At 59.3% G+C, this 16385-nt stretch overlaps 1 protein-coding gene across 4 annotated transcripts; it reads left to right on the top strand.

Moving 5' to 3' along the window:
* Positions 1–2251: 2251 nt before the first annotated feature.
* Positions 2252–11284, top strand: LOC133082911 (A-kinase anchor protein 17A-like). Of its 4 annotated transcripts, none has more exons than XM_061179590.1 (7): positions 2252–2459; positions 4094–4871; positions 5056–5204; positions 8121–8789; positions 8904–8973; positions 9339–10321; positions 10584–11284. In XM_061179590.1, the coding sequence occupies exons 2-7, from the start codon at positions 4110–4112 to the stop codon at positions 10594–10596; spliced, it is 2646 nt and encodes an 881-aa protein (XP_061035573.1). In that variant the 5' UTR covers positions 2252–2459; positions 4094–4109; the 3' UTR covers positions 10597–11284. The 4 variants fall into 4 exon arrangements, with proteins under 4 accessions (XP_061035573.1, XP_061035572.1, XP_061035575.1 ...); XM_061179589.1 differs by having other exon boundaries at positions 2253–2459; positions 10554–11284; XM_061179591.1 differs by lacking the exon at positions 8904–8973 and having other exon boundaries at positions 2259–2459; positions 8121–8361; positions 10554–11282.
* The last annotated feature ends 5101 nt before the right edge of the window (positions 11285–16385 follow it).

Below are 16385 nucleotides of genomic sequence, written 5' to 3'. Positions count from 1 at the left end.
GCTCAAGGGTTCACCGGGCTGAAATCAAGCTGTCAGCCAGGGCTAGGGGTCTCACTGGGGGCTTGGGGCTCTCTTCAAAGCTCAGTGCTTGTTGGAAGAATTTCAGTTTCTTGTGTTGGAGCATTAAGACCGTCATCTCCCAGAAGCCACCTGCCAATCCCGGCCACGTGGTCTTTTTCCACCAGGCAGTTTGCTTCCTCAAGGCAAGCAGGCAGTTCCTCTGCTGTTTCAAAGCTCTCCGACGTCTTAGCCCTGACTCCGACACCTGATTAGGTCAGGCCCATCCAGAATAATCTCTCCTTCCATTAGCTTGAATCAGTGGATTATAGACTTTAATTACAACCACACAATTCCTTCACCATTGCCATATAATCCTGGGAGCGAGATCTCATCCGATTCCCCGTCCCCGTCACGCTCAACGAGAGTGATTTATATACCCACGCATATATCACGCCAGGACAAAGGATTAGGGCTACAGGTAATTGGGAACTTTGTTTCTCTGTTTCTGGGGTACATCCCCTGGAGGAACATTTTGCTCAAAAATGTAAAAGGATTTTCCTTGAACATTTCCCAAATTATTACAGTCCTCTCTTAGTCTTGCCACTTCCAAAGAAGTGAATACCTCATTTCTTAATTCACTTTGCAAATTGCTTGGTAGAACACAGCAGAAAAGCAGTTTCCAAATTTAACGGTTCTCCAGGGAAATAAGCAAGCCATCCACATGCAAGCAGCCTTTGGGAGAACGGCTTTCAAGGGAACACCAAACACCTTTATGTTCTCCAGAAGAAGAAGACAAAAGAAAACAGAAAAGATGCATACCCCACTGAGAAGCCTGCCTGTGTTCAAAGAGGGACCCTCTTACCTTGGGGGACCCTGGAGCCTCCGTTTCCTCCTTGTCAGGTGGATGTCATGATCATATTTGACTATATGGGTAGCATTTAATTCGACTACATATCTCACCCATAGCAGACACCCAGCAAATACCCAGGAGCCTCTTTTCAAAACTCCACCTGACATAGGGTGGAGTTACCCACCCTCGCCCCTTCTGAAGCAAATGCTTTGGCACTTTCCGTGTTGAAAAACAGAGGGTCTGTGCTCTTGTTCTCCGACCCTGGGTTTTTTTTTTTATAAATTTATTTACTTATTTATTTTTATTTTTGGCTGTGTTGGGTCTTCGTTGCTGCGCACTGGCTCTAGGCGCGCGGACTTCAGTAGTTGTGGCACGCGGGCTCAGTAATTGCGGCTCATGGGCTCTAGAGCGCAGGCTCAGTAGTTGTGACTCACGGGCTCTAGAGCGCAGGCTCAGTAGCTGTGGCGCACGGGCTTAGTTGCTCCGCGGCATGTGGGATCTTCCCAGGTCAGGGCTCGAACCCGTTTCCCTTGCATTGGCAGGCGGATTCTTAACCACTGCACCATCAGGGAAGCCCCCAACCCTGGATTTTCAATTTGGGGACTTGTGACATATTTGGGGCATCAGAATCACATGACTTGTGCAGCGCCTGGCATAAAGTGGGAGCTTAATAAATTGTCATTTGTTAATTTATATCATAAAATTATATGTATATTATTATGCATAAAATATATGTAACATGTAAAGTTATGCAAAAGTTCATTACATATGAAATATGTTACGTATAACGCCTAAAGCATATTATTACTTATTTACATTTAAATTTTAGATATTATTAGGCTTCACCTTAAAATGATAAAATACATAAAGTATATGTCAAGTAAGTAAAAATAATCGATATGTAATTTGTGTCATTTTCAGATATTATTAAAAATAAATATTATAGAAAAATAAATGTTAAAATGTAAAACATTCAAAATGTAAAAATACTACATGTTTACACTAACATTATATTACATATGTAGATGTAATTACCTTATAATATAATAACGTTATGCAACGAATCAATTCCTATAATACAATAATTAATCAATATGTAATTAGATAATAGTTTATAATAAATTATACTATATATTATGTGCGATGCATAATTATAATAGTAATTTAGGCCCAAACACCTGGTCCCGGTCCTAAGTCAGGTGGCCTCACACTCCTGCCCCAGGTGTGGCCTCCGCTTGGACCTGAACACAGGTAGCGGCCTGGGGGCGGGGTGGGCTCGCGCATGAGCAGTGCAAAGCCCGGGAGGGGGGAGGGGAGGCCCCGGCCGGCACCACCCCTTCGTCTCCGGAAGTCCCGCCTCTGGGGGCGGGACCAGGGCCTGGAGGAGAAACAGGGAGCCGCCGCGCGGCCGCTTCCGCGGGCCCCGGCGCCGGAAGCGGAGATGCGTCACAGGGGCGGGCGACGGCGGCGGAGGCGGCGGCGGGTCGCGTTGGGGGTGCCTCCGGTGGACGGTCGCGACGCCGGGCGGGGAGGCCGCGCCTGCCAGGGGCCCGCGGAGGGCTGGGGCCAGGGCGGCGGCGGCCTGGGACGCAAGTGGAACCCCGCGCCGGTGAGCGCCGTCCGCAGCCGCCTCCGCCCGCGAACCGGGCGGGGGTCTGGGGGCGGGGACCCAGTGGCCGTGGTATCAGTGGGCGGGGGTCTGCGGGGCTCTCGGGAACGGGGACCCAGGGGCGGGGGACCCAGAGGTCGGGAGTCTGCGGGCGGCCAGGGGGCGGGGGTTGTAGGCCTGGGGACCTGGAGTCGGGGAATCGAGGGCCGAGGTCTCTGAGGAGCCGGGGGCGGGGGACTTGGGGTGACGAGGTAGCAGGGGCCGAGGTCTGCAGGGATCTTGGGGCCGAGGACACCGGGGGCTGGGAGAGGAGCCAAAGGCGGCCGGGGAGACGGGAGTTCCCAGGAGGCCACTGGTCCCCGGGGGGGGGCGGGGGGGGAGGGCAGGGCCGGTGCCAGAGAGGTAAGGAGGCGGGGCCGGGGGGCTGGGGGTTCCGAGGTTAATGGGGTTGGCGGGGGTGTCCGGGACCACAGGCAGCGGCCCGAGACAGGGAAGGCGGGAACTGGGGGACGGGGGGGCAGTTGGAGGGGCTGGAGGTCTTGGGGACCGCGTAGGGGCAGCTGGGGGTATCAGGGCAGCGAAGGGGCTGGGGGTCGCGCCCAGAATGCAGGAGAAGCCAGGCGACCAGGGAAGCTGGGAGTACCAGGACTCCCGGCAGGCAGGCGGGGGAGGGGGGGGTGGGTGTCCCGGGGCTCTGGTTCGGGCCCTCCCTGCGGCCTTTGGGGTCCTGTGGAGGGGGGAGTCACAGGTCTCAGCCCAGGCCAGAGTCCCTCTGCGGTGCCCCTGACTCTGCCACGTGGCTCTTCCCTCCAGCTGGGAGGCCCGCACCCCTTGGGTTCCTCCTGGATTTGGGGAGGGAGCTCTGAGAGCTAGCGGGTGGGCGGGCAGACCGGCTGAGGCCGCCACCCGTAGGGCTTGGTGTCTGTGGGTCTGGGTCAGGCTCAGCGCTGCTGCGGCCTGGCTTTCTGGAAGCAGGCGCTTGTCCCACCAGGAGGGAAGAGCTGGGGGAGGAGGGCCCCTCACCCCCCCCCCCCCCCGGTTTCCGAAAGGCCCTGTCACTTTTATGCTTTATTTGGGCACAGAGGGGGTGCCTCTGCCCACAGTGGGGAAATTGAAGTCGATGGCCCTTGGCTGTTTTTTTCAGCCTGAAACTTCCTTCCTGTTTCTTCCGTGGAAACACAGGGCCGCCTCCTCCACAGACCCTCCCAGATGCCTGTCCTGGGCCGTCCCTTCCCTCCCCCGTGAGGTGTCTGCACCCGCTGGTGGAGGTGGCGGGTGGAGCCGGCCTGCCCCGTGTATGCTGAGGGCAGCGACCGACCCCGCCGAGCTGGGCTCCCGCCGCCCTGGCCCCAGGAGACCTGCCTCTGGGTACTGGGGGCAAGTAGCGCTGCTGGAGGAGTCGGGCTGCCAGCTGTGCCTAAACGTTTTGTCGGCCCGTTTTCTCCCCTGCTTTAGTGTAATCTCATTAAAAGCACCAGCGTCTCGGGCTGAGGGCCTTTCCCTACGTAGAGGCCCGTGTGCCTGACGTACAGAGAGCAGACTTGCCTCCCTGCGCTGGGCCCGCGGCACCGGCCAGCCTGGGACACCTCGCCCCGGTGGCCGGCCCTGACCCCTCGCGCGCGCGTGTTTTTCAGGCCTGAGGTCCCGGCTATGGCTGCGGCTACCATCGTGCACGACACGTCCGAGGCGGTGGAGCTGTGCCCTCCCTACGGCCTGTACCTGAAGCCCATCACGAAGATGACCATCAGCGTGGCGCTCCCGCAGCTGAAGCAGCCGGGCAAGTCCATCTCCAACTGGGAGGTGATGGAGCGCCTGAAGGGCATGGTGCACAACCACCAGTTCTCCACGCTGCGCATCTCCAAGAGCACCATGGACTTCATCCGCTTCGAGGGCGAGGTGGAGAACAAGAGCCTGGTCAGGTCCTTCCTGGCCTGCCTGGACGGCAAGACCATCAAGCTCAGCGGCTTCTCCGACATCCTCAAGGTGCGCGCCGCCGAGTTCAAGATCGACTTCCCCACCCGCCACGACTGGGACTCCTTCTTCCGGGACGCCAAGGACATGAACGAGACGCTGCCGGGCGAACGGCCCGACACCATCCACCTGGAGGGGCTGCCCTGCAAGTGGTTCGCCCTGAAGGAGTCGGGCTCCGAGAAGCCCAGCGAGGGGGTGCTGGTCCGGGTGTTTGAGCGCTTCGGGGAGATCCGCAACGTGGACATCCCCATGCTGGACCCCTACCGCGAGGAGATGACGGGCCGCAACTTCCACACCTTCAGCTTCGGGGGCCACCTGAACTTCGAGGCCTACGTGCAGTACCGCGAGTACGCGGGCTTCATCCAGGCCATGAGCGCCCTGCGCGGCATGAAGCTCATGTACAAGGGCGAGGACGGCAAGGCCGTGGCCTGCAACATCAAGGTGCGCGCGGGGCCCCGGGGGAAGGCCCCAGCGGCAGGCCCGCGTCCTGCAGGACGTCAGGCGCGGGGAGGGGAGCGGTGGGTCTGGGGGAGCCGGCCTCTCGCGGGCGGGCGGGGCTGCCACCGTCAGGGAGGCTCTCGGGTCGCCCGAGCCCGCCCCAACCCGGCCCGTTCTCCCTCTGAAGGTTTCTTTCGATTCGACCAAACACCTGAGCGACGCCTCCATCAAGAAACGGCAGCTCGAGCGGCAGAAACTTCAGGAGCTGGAGCAGCAGCGGGAGGAGCAGAAGCGCCGGGAGAAGGAGGCGGAGGAGAGGCAGAGGGCCGAGGAGAGGTGCGTCCCGCCCGGGCCGGAACGGGCCCCGCCCCGCCCCGCCCCGCCCCGCCCCGCCCCGGGAGCTCCCGGCCGGCCGCCGTGGTGTGCGCATGCGTCTGCGGGCGGGGGCGCGTCTGTGCGCGCATCTGCGGTCGTGTGCACATCTGTGCGCATCTGTGCGCGCGTCTGCGGGCGGGGGCAGCTGGAGACCCCGCGGGCAGGTGCGCCCCCCGCCCCCTCCCCGGAGATCGCCGCCCGCATCCCGCGTGGCCCCTGCCCGGTTCCCCGCACGGGCCTTCCCCTCCGAGCCTCCCTGAGCGCCATGCGCAGGTCCTGCCGACACAGGCACGGAGTCTTGGCTGTTTTGCAGGTTTTTTGCGTTCAGGTTGAAGCTGCTTTTAAGTGAAGTAGAGAACTGATGACGCTGGTGGGTTTTAACAAAAAAGCTTCATGTAGGAGGTCTGTAAAGTAACAGGTTCACGCGTCTAAAGGCAAACTCGGAGGATGACCTTTCCCCCTTTTATCTTTTGCTTTGTGAGTTATGAAAGCAACCTGACCAACGATACTACCTGGATTTTGGAAAACAAGGAGAGATTCTTCTTGGTCCATCACGGCTGCTGTGCGCTTGGTGTTTCTTTCCAGCGTGTGTGTGTGTGTGTGTGTGTGTTACAGTCAAGGTTTCGTGTGTTTTGCAGAGTGTTGTTCAGTCTTAGGCGTGCGTGATCTGGGCAGTTCATTGCTCACCAGTCTGTTTACCTCTTGGCTGAACTGACTTAGCTCTTGCCCCGGCTGTCGGGTTCCTGTTTTGTTTTCCCTTCTTCACCGATAGCAGTAACACAGATGCGGAGATGTCTCGGCGGGTAGCAGTTCCTTTGTCTGCACCGGAACCCAGCCCCAGGGTAGCGGGTCCACACGCCGCCGCTGTTCTCCGCTCAGCCCCACGTGGCTCCCGCGGGGAGGCGGGGGTGGCTGGGCAGGGGCGAGCGTGTGGCCGTTGGTTGGGGGCCAGGAGCCCCGGAGTGAGGCCGTCGGTGCAGAGAGAGGAACGGGCGCCCGGGGAGTGTAGGCCGTGCTCGCGGCGTGGCTGCCCTCAGGAGGCGGCCCTTGGCGGGGACGGTTTGGATCGCGCCCTGAACCGGGCCGCGGCGCCAGCACAGCCCCCTCAGGCAGAACCGGGAAGCGCGAGTGGCGTGCGGACCACCCACCCGCCCTTGTCCCAAACGGGCCTTGTCCTCCCTCTTCCAGGGTGGACCGTGACCACAGGCCCCCGAGCTGGGGGGCGTAGAAGTTACCCCACGGCCTTCTTGACAGCAGCTCTGAGGTCTCGTTAAAGGCAGTTTGCTTGACCTTAATGTTAGGAAAAGCGGGCGGGGACCCGGGACTGAGAGTGGCCTTTGAGGACAGAGAGCAGGATACGTCCTGGCGAGGACCCGGGTTCACAGCCGCAGGGCGGCGCCCCGGCTGTGGCCGCGGAGGGGGCAGGGCTGGCCTGGGACGAGCGGTGGGCCCGGGAGGCGCCCAGGGTGCACTCTGGTGGGCAGGGCTGTGGGGGAGCCTCGGCGTCTGTGCCGCATCACGGGCGGGTGTGTCTGGGTCCTCTGGTGTTCATAAGGAACGGAGTGCAGCCGGCCAGCAGCGGTCACGTTCCTGGTCGTGGCGGGTCGTGGGCCATGAGCTCCACGCTTGAGAGCTGTGGTCACTTGAGGCCCGTGAGGCCGCTAGGACCCGCAGCTCTTGACGGACACCTGCTGCGGGAGGCCTTCAGGTGTGTGTGGCCTCCTGGACACCGGCACCCTCGAGCTGTCCTGCTTCCCCGCGTTAGCCTGGCCTCGGTGCCCAGCCCGCCCCCCTCCTCCGTGTCCGGGTGAGCTTGGGTCCTCCCGCCTCCTCGTCCGGGCCTGGCGCCCTGGGAGTGATGTCGGCTCTTCTGCAGACGGTGTGCCTCCTGGCCTCGGGGGTCTCTTCTGTGTCTGGTCCTGCTCAGAGCGACCTCGCCTGTCTGCTGTGCCGGCCCCACCGGCGACTCAGCGAACTTTAAAGCTCGAGGGAGATGCGGGTGTGCCGGGTGGAGACATCCGTTGGTCTTCAGACCTTCCTTGGGGGTCTGGAGCCATCCTGCTTTCGGTGGCATCCTCATTTCCGAACGAGGAAAGGATGTTGTTAGGGTCTAGGCTGGCGGGTGTGGTGCGGGGGTGTTCATGGAACAGTCGCTGTCTCCAGGGCGTGTGTACGCAGTGACCTCGCAGGGTGTCCCCAGGCAGTGCGTGCTCTCGGGACCCCTTGATCGGGGGACACCCCAGGGCAGACCGGGTCGGGTTTGCGTCCCCGTGCCTTTGTCGTTTCTACCACTTCCTATGAAAGGCCATGCAGTGCAGTCTCTCGTGTTTGGTCTTGCCCTTAGCTCGCTGCTTCCGGGATCTTCCTGCGGCCGTGTACGTTGCTAATTCCCTCCCGCTCAGGGCCCACGGGTTCCCGGGGTGTGAAAGCCCGGGCCGGGTGTCTCCGCTGCCACTGGGACTGGGGCCGGTCCAGCACGCTGGCTCTGTGCTCGGGGTGCGTGCGGCCGGCGGAGGGGCCTCGTCTCCCCGCGCTCCGCGCCGCTGCCGCAGCCCTTTCCCCGTCCGTCTGTCGTCGCCCCTCCACCAGCCGGGTGCATCTTGTTCAAAACTCGGCTTCCGACGCGTCCTCCCCGGTCGTCCGTCCCTTTCTTCACGTTTCCGGGCTGGGATCGCACTCAGCGAGACTCTCCCTCGGACGACGGACGCCGGAAACTCTCACCCGCTGTGCCCCGCGCTCCTTGGGGTCCTTGGATGCGACTGAGCTTTCTCCGGGGATAAAGCGCTGAGATGATGAGTCCCGCGATCGCCGTCCCGGGGCCCCCTTTCCCGCGCGGCCCGCGGGCCTCACGGAGCCCCGTGTGTGTCGCTCGCGCAGGAAGCAGAAGGAGCTGGAGGCGCAGGAGCGCGAGCGGAAGCGGGAGGAGAAGCTGCGCAGGCGCGAGCAGAAGCAGCGGGACCGCGAGCTCCGCCGCAGCCAGAAGCAGCTGGAGAAGCTGCAGGCGGAGGCGCAGCGGAAGCTGCAGGAGAAGATCCGGCTGGAGGAGCGCAAGCTGCTGCTGGCCCAGCGCAACCTGCAGTCGCTCCGGCTCGTCGCCGAGCTGCTGAGCCGCGCCAAGGTACCGCCTGCTGCGCCTGCGGGGACGCGGGGACGCGGGCCCCCGGCCCGGGGTGGGGCTCGTGGCGGGGGACGACGCGTGTGGCGTCCCCGTGTCGCTCCAGATCCGGGCCCTGCGCTGAGGGAGCCCGCGGAGCTGTGGGCCGGCCTCCCCGCGTCCAGGCCTCGCGAGGGTCGCCCGCCCACCCCCGGGGCTCACTGGGGCCGCGCTGCTCAGGCCCCGTCAGGTCCGCTGCCCTGGGCCGGGGCCGGCCGGGGGTCGGGGCGGAGGCCGGAAGATGCGCGGTCCTCGCCGGGGCCCCGGGAAGCCAGGCGCCTGGAGCCGGGCCGTGCCCCCTCGGTCCGCAGCTGCAGAGCTGACGGGTCTCAGCGGCGCTGTGCGGACGGCCCTCCCGGTTCCCCCCGCTGCTCCTCCTGGAGGCCAGGCCGGTAACTCCCGCGAGCCGGGCCGGGGGCGTGGACGGACCTTGCTGGGCGCTCGTGGTGCTCAGGCGGGCCGCGAAGTCAGGCGCGGGGCGACCCTAACCTGTTGTCTGGTTACAGTTGTGATCAGTCCGCGGGAAGGAGCGTGGCGGGCGCGCTGAGACCTGTGGCAGCGTGTTCTTGTTTCATGGTGAATATTGAAGACCCTGAGCAGGCCCGGCCCCGCGCCTCCGCGCCGTAATCTCAGCTCCCCGTGGCCGGCGACCTTGGCACCGACAGCAGGCCCCGTCCGCCAGCCGGAGGGGCCCGGCCCGCGCAGAAGGCCCGCCCCGGGGCTGCGGCGAGGAGCTTGGCCAGGGCTTTCCTCTCCCGGCTGGGCAGGACGCGCGGGCGTGGTCAGGTCAGGTGGGGCGGGCCAGGCTCCCGCCGGCCAGCCGGCCACCCGCCCGCCCGCCCACCCGGTCCCCCAGGCCGTCCGTCTGCAGAGCCGCGCTGCCTCGGAGCGTCCGTGCGGGCTCAGAGCCCAGCTCAGGCGCGGCCCCCTCTGTCCCGCAGGCCGTGAAGCTGCGGGCGCAGGAGCAGCAGGAGGAGACGCTGCGGCTGCAGCAGCAGGAGGAGCGCCGGCGGCTGCAGGAGGCGGAGCTGCGGCGCGTGGAGGAGGAGAAGGAGCGCGCGCTGGGCCTGCAGCGCCGGGAGCGCGAGCTGCGGGAGCGCCTGCTCAGCATCCTGCTCAGCAAGAAGGCGGACGGCCCCCGCGCGCCCGCCGAGCCGGGCGCCTCGCACGCCCACCTGCTGCAGCCCGTGCTGGACATGCTGCACACCGTGTCGGCCGGCTGCGCGGGCGCCGCCCCGCCCACGCCCACGCCCACGCCCAGCGGCCCCCCGGAGGCCCCGCCCCCGCCCCCGGCCGCCGGCCCCGCCCCCGCCCCCGCCCCCGCCCAGAGCGTGAACGGGAGCGCCGCGGAGGAGGAGGCCGCGAGCAAGGAGGGGCAGCATCCTCGCCGGGTCGGCGCCGACGACGGCCCCGCCGAGAAGAGGTGCCCCGGCGTCCTCGCCTGCATCCCCGACAACAACCAGCAGCCCAAGGCCGCGCCCGCCGCCTGCGAGCAGAGCGCGCCCAGGAAGGACGCGCGCTCCGAGCAAGACAAGTGCAACCGTGAGCCCAGCGGGGGCCGCGGCCGGGCCAGCGGGGACCGGGGCAGCGACGACAGGCCCAAGCGGGAGCGCAGCCGGCCGCGGCGGGCGGGCAGCCGGGAGGACGCGAGGCCGCACAAGGAGCGGCGGCCGCACCGGAAGCGCTCGCACCAGGGCGGCAGCCCCCGCCGGCGCAGCGCCAGCCCCGAGCGCGAGCGCGAGCACGAGCACGAGCACGAGCACGGCCGGTCGCGGAGGTCCCACAGCGGAGACCGGCACGGCCGGCGGGAGAGGAGCCGGGACCGGGACCGCAGGGGCAGCTCGGGCAGGAGGCGCAGCCGCCACCGGCGCAGCGAGAGGTCGCGCTCGGGCTCCCCTAGCCGGCACCGCAGCACCTGGAACAGGTAATGCACGGAGGGCCCAGGCAGCCGTCCCGGAGGACCAGGACGGGGGAGCGCACGTGCTGCTGCTTGCTTCCCCCACGCCCCCCACGCCTCCCCCCCAGCACACGCAGGGAGCCCCCTGGGGAGGAAGGCAGCGCCTCCAGCCTCCTCTCCTCCGTGGCCGTGGGTCTAGTTCAGAGGCATCGTCCCCGGTCACGAGCTTTCGTTTCCCTTAAAACTGTTGATCCAATAGCTTTAACGTCAGCAGTCCTCTCTGAATCAGGAGGAACACGTAGGCCGCCCGCCGTGAGAATTGCAGACCACCCCGCCCCGCCCCGGGCACACAGGCTGGCAGCGCCGAATCCCTGCACCTGCTCGGAGACGCCTCTCGTACTCACTTCACGGGAGCCGCCTGTCGCGTCTCGGGGACGGACTGTCCAGTGTGGCGGCCACAGCCCCACGGGGCGTGGAAACGAGGAAGCCTCGCCCTGCGGGTGTTTTTTTGTTTTTTGGGTTTTTCCCTCTTTTGTAAGTTCAACGGATTGGGAACAGAGTTTGGGTGGAATGCCAAAGGAAAACGGCTCTGGTGCATATAAGTCATCGGCGGGGAAGCTGTACGTTCTGCAACACGGAAACTCAGATGTGCCATCTTTTTAGGTGTGGGCAGGTGCGGAAGTGGTACGGAGGGTCCCAGACAGTCACTTTTTTACAAATTCAAGTAATTCAGCGTAAAAAAAAAAAAAGGTTGATGAAAGTTAGTTTTGGTTCCTAGTCAAGGTTAGCTTGTGTGGTTTTTTTAAGAAACCGTTTTGCTAAATTATTTTTACTTGGAACGTTTCAGATTTAATGCTGCAAACATGTTAAATTTTATAATCGTTGGCTTCTCTGAGTGAAGCTCAGAAATACTTAAAAATAGCTGTATCGTCCGCCTTAGGAGAGATGGTGTTTATTCCAGTTTGCATTTTTATGGTGAAATAAAATCCTTTTCCAATGAACTAATGTTTCCCATACTTATGTGTTTTCTCGTTTTTAAGTTCTTTGGGCTACCTCACTGACCTGAGCGTAATTTGGCATATTTGAAATCGCTGATTTCTAAAGATTCATTTCACATGCTGTGACTATTGTAAAATAACCCCTTGGAGGAGAACACACGTCCTGAGACTCATTTGATTTGTTTACCAGGAACATAAAAGTTTAGCAAGTTCACAGAAGCAGTCTTTTTAAAGCTACAGTGCCATTAAAAAAAAAAAAAAAAAAAGATTTAAAGAAAGTGGTTCTCTTCTCACCTTGAGTTGATGTAGCAGGTAGGTGTCAGTGCCCCTGTTGGGACCCCGAGCTGCAAGTGATCCCTCCGTCTGTCTGTGTTTAAGTCAAACCCAGATCTTCTCAGCACGTGGAGCGCAGTTATATGCCTTTTCCACCCTAGTCACATCATCGTCACAATCTCAGGTCGGCACAACAGACTTGCGCTTTCCTTCTCTGCGCTGGCATTGGTCTGGTCTGTCACCAGCCGAGGTGTGGGTGCAGGACGTGCTCAGATGCCCAGTGATTGGAGATGCCTCTCGGAGACGCACACGGGCAGCTGTGTCAGGATTCCTGCAGCCCGGCATTGAGTGTTTCTTGCCCCATCAGCAGCCCTGAGAAAGTCGGGGGACTGGGTGTCACTCTGGGTGCCCAGGATATGTTGCTGGGTGAGACAGGCCCCCTGAAACATGGGGATCTTGAAGGAGCAAGTACAGGCATGAGGAGCAGGCCACGTGGCGTTGCGTGTGTATGTAGGCGAGGTCTCTGAAGTCAAGGGAGATCTCCGTGAGGTCAGAGGAGGTTTCTCTGAAGTGAGGGAGAGTCAGATCAGGGGACATCTCTGAGGTAGGGGAGGTATTGCTGTGGACGAGAGTCACGCATCTGAATTCTAAACCTGTTCGACTGATCATGCATATTCCACCTCCAACACCACTGAGCTACGTGGCAGAAGGCGGAGGCGTGACAAATGCTGCCCAGGCCAATCCTCCCTTACCGACCGGTCCTCCGCCTGTTGGATCTGTCAGTTCCTGAGAGAGGGGTGGCGTTGACATCTCCAACCGTAGCAGCAGATGCATCTTTTTCTCCTCAAAGGCCTATCCGTTTCTGCCTTTTGTGTTTGACGCTGTGTTATTAGTTGCGTACAAGTTAAGGATTGTCACGTCTCCTTGGAGAACTGGCTCCTCGGTCATTTGCAGTGCCCTTCTGTACCTTGATAATTTTCCTTGTCCTGAAGTCTGTTTGATGGTAAATGGGGAGGAAAGGAATTTGATGGAAAGAGATGTCCGTTACGTGTATGTGTCTCCTAGACACACAGCATCCAAGGGTGTCAGGGAAAAAGAAGGTTTTGGCGTAAGCCATGATTGTTCTCTCTTTTCAAGCCAAGCTCTGCAGAGGAGAGGACAGTAGTTTTTTGTTGTGACACAGCAGATACTTTTAGAGGCAGCGTGACTAAGAATGAGGATTCGGGAGCCTGGCTTAGAACCGTTTCACCCAACAGCCGCTCTTCCGTGAGGCCGATGGCAGTGATTTGCGTGGGGACCAGGTGAAGAGCACCCCTACTGCCCGTGTGGGATCCTGGTCGTTTGGACTCATCTTGGCTTTAAGACACTTGTCATCCTTATGACTTAGGGTGGGATTTCCCAGGTTACCAGTGCAACCAACCCTTATCCACGGGTTCCACATCCACGGATTCAGTGAACCGCAGGTTGAATACTATGTTTGCCATCTGCAGTTGGTTGAATCCGTGTGTGCAGAACCATGGATACGGGAGGTGGACTCTGAGACTTCAGCATCGGCGAATTTTGGTACCGGCGGTGGGTCCTGGAACCGATCCCCGTAGATACCGTAGATGTCCCCGTAGAGGGACAATTGTGCTTTCATTTATTTTCTAAAAGTTCTCTTGTTTTCTGTAGGGATTGTTAGCGATAAAAAATAGAGATTAATTGAAACACGTCTGTTAACTGATTAGATTTTATCTTCACAAACCAGGATTTTTCTTAGTTCTGAGGTGACTAGATTGTAACCAAGGGCGCTGTGACTATGGAACACGTTTATTGAGGAAGCAGAAGGTTTCCACCCTAGAAGCGTTGTCCTGCCAACTTCTGGGGTGAATGAATGGGAGGTTTGCTCCTCCTTTTCTGTCTGTCTGTCTCATAGCGTTTTGTCCTGAGCCTCTTTCTAGCCGAGTGGGATCGTTATCTCATTGTGGGTAAATAAAAACCACCCCCAATTTATCACAGTTTCACCCGGTGGAGGTGTTCTCCAGACCTAAGGGCCTGGGGGTCACCAGGTGGTCTGGGATTTGGGACTTGACTGTGGCTCTTGTGTCCTCTGGAACCTAGCAACCTGCATTCGAGGAGAGAGTGGGAAATGACAAAAGGCGCAGAGATCTCAGGGGGGGCTCCAGGGAAGAACGAGATTAACGTGGTATCAGGCAGTTGATTCACCCCTTTCACTGCCATCTTCACTCCTGCAAACCCTGAATCTAACAGGCAACTATCGATGCAAAGGGATTTTGACCTGCTTTCGTTTTATAGTTGCTTATTTACCTGGATTTTTAAAGTACTGCCATAGAGGAGGTTGTCATCACTGTAACCATTCCTCGCCCTCCAGGCACTTGTGCTTTTCCTCACCGCGCATATCCCTGCTCAGCACGCACGGCGGAAACCCCTCCGACTCACCCGAGTCACCTAGGCTGCCGTCTTGCTCGATTCCCCAATTCCTGTCTTTGCCCTGTAATCTCCCACCTGGGGTTTCATGCCAGCTCACGGGGTCCTCGATGCACACACCGTTTGAAGGGGATCGGGTCCATTTCTGAGTCCTCGGCTTCGCTCTAAACTTGTTCTTGTAACTGATCGTCCTGGGAGAGTGCCTCCAGCGTCCCCTTTCTCCTCCCTCTCCCGGCCCCCATGGAGGCACCGTGCCTCCTCCTTCCTCGTACTTGGGCTCTGCGCCCCAAGATGACACGGCTTCTAGGGTCCCAGTGTCACCTGGAGAGGTGGGTCTGGGAGTGACACGGCGACAGCGGAACGGAAGAAGGGCCTCCCGGAGGTGTCTGCTGGGAGATTGTTAAAAAGGAAATGACACCCTTCTGTCCACGTTTCTGCTCCCATCGAGTACATGAACCAGGTTCCCCCAGACACAAGGAGAACCGGGAAAAAGTTCATTCTGAGCCATCATGAGAGGAAGCCCTGTCTGCCTCGTTTAGAGGATGCATGTCCAATCGAACGTCAGTTAATACTTAACATTTGCAAAGTTCTCATTTATACACTTGCTCGTGATGAGTCAGAGCACATAAAACACATAAAACCTTCTGTTAACAGTAAAAAAACACACAAAATGTAAATTCTCATACAATTTCAATTTATGTTTTATTTTTTCTAGTTTTATTGAGATATAATTGACATATTGGTTGGATATTTGTGTATACTGCAAAACGATCACCACAAAAAGGCTAGTTAACCTCCGTCACCTCGTGTATACACATCTTACTTCACAAGTATGATGGGATGACCAGGTACATTTCTAAGCACAAAAAATAGAGCCCAGAATCCTGGCGGGGAGAAAAGTGAGTTGAGAATGTGGATAGAACTAGAAAAGGAAACCATACAACATTATTATTTTAAACACACTGTTATTTTGTGGGGTTTTAAGTGGATGGATATAGTTATTAAATCGCTAGGGTGTTTAGATTCTATCAGACACACTCTAAAGAATGCAGCAAATTTGAAAAATGTCTATTATATGCCAAACATTGCACCATTTGCATTTGCATTTAGATGATATTTTTAAAAAAAGCGTAGGGGGTCCCTGAAAGACCCCTGCCCCAGGATGGCGGTCTGGTTTCAGACTTGCAGGTGTTCTGGACTCACCTCGGGGTGAGAGGAAAAGGCAGGATTCCACCCGGCAGGTGTGGGGGGGAAATGGAGCACCTGTAACAGGTGTTTTCCAGGTGATGCTGATGCTCTATCGGAGGAGGGGGGTGCACTTCGCGGAGCATCCCTTCCAACCCCTCCCACCTGCCCCACTGCCCACGCGCACATGGCGTGCCTGAGGCCCAGCCCCCTCCTCCGGGCAGGCCTTCCCGGGTGCCATACGCACCCCCCTCTCACATCAGGCCCCTCCAGTCAGCCCGCGGACAGGCTGATGGCTCCACCCCCGGGCTGTGTATGTGTCTCCCCACACCCGCTTCAGCCTGAGTCCCCCCATCTCTGCTCTCGTCCATAAAACCCCTGCAGGAGAGTCTTCTCTTCTGCCCTGAAACTCAGGCACTGCCCTCACACTCCCACCACCCTCACCGCCCCGTCAGAACGCTCGCACCCAGGCGCTGTAGATGGAACGTTTGCGTCCCCCCAAATTCAGACGTGTTGGGGGGGCCCTTACCCCCAAGGCGATGGTGTCAGGAGGTGGGGCCTCTGGGAGGTGATGAGGTCATGAGGGTGGAGCCCCCGTGGATGGGATTAGTGTCCTTAGAAAAGAGACCCCAGAGAGCTCCCTCGCCCCTTCCTCCGTGTGAGGACACAGCGAGAAGACGTCCATCTAGGAACCAGGAGGAGGGTCCTCACCAGATGCTAAATCTGCCCTCACCGGGATCTCGGACGTCCAGCCTCCGGGACCGTGAGGAATAAATGTGTGTTGTTTATAAGCCCCCAGTCGGAGGTATTACAGGAGCTGCAAGTAACGAATACCAGGTGGTCTCCAAGTATGTCTGAACTCACCCTTCTCCAATCACGTTCCCTCTTGCTTTAGGGCAGCAAGTTAAATCATCCTGAGGCCCCAGGCTCCAAACTAAAAAGAAAACAATTTGCTCAATTAAAAAAATCAAAACCCACTAGAACGGCAATACTACTACTACTACTAATCATCATCGCTGATAGTAATAATAAAAGGGAAATAAACACTGATGAGGATGTGGAGAAACTGGGTCCCTGTGCACCGTTGGTGGGAATGTAAATAGGGCAGCTGCTGTGGGAAGCAGTTTAGCAGTTTCCTAAAAAGTGAAACATAGATGTACCGTGGGACCCAGTCATCCCACTGCTAAGTGTACACCCAGAGGAACTGG

Source organism: Eubalaena glacialis, chromosome Y (assembly GCF_028564815.1).
Source record: "Eubalaena glacialis isolate mEubGla1 chromosome Y, mEubGla1.1.hap2.+ XY, whole genome shotgun sequence".
In the NCBI taxonomy this organism is placed as follows: domain Eukaryota; kingdom Metazoa; phylum Chordata; class Mammalia; order Artiodactyla; family Balaenidae; genus Eubalaena; species Eubalaena glacialis.
Note: the sequence above shows the minus strand (reverse complement) of the source record. Positions and strands in the feature narration are given on the sequence as shown.

What these genes read in the sequence shown, in the direction of transcription:
- LOC133082911 (XM_061179589.1), top strand. Translation starts at nt 4,110, where the DNA reads ATGGCTGCGGCTACCATCGTGCACGACACGTCCGAGGCGGTGGAGCTG. An exon ending in AGGCAGAGGGCCGAGGAGAG is followed by an intron (nt 5,205 to 8,120) that starts GTGCGTCCCGCC and finishes TCGCTCGCGCAG; the next exon opens with GAAGCAGAAGGAGCTGGAGG. An exon ending in CAGCGTGTTCTTGTTTCATG is followed by an intron (nt 8,974 to 9,338) that starts GTGAATATTGAA and finishes TCTGTCCCGCAG; the next exon opens with GCCGTGAAGCTGCGGGCGCA.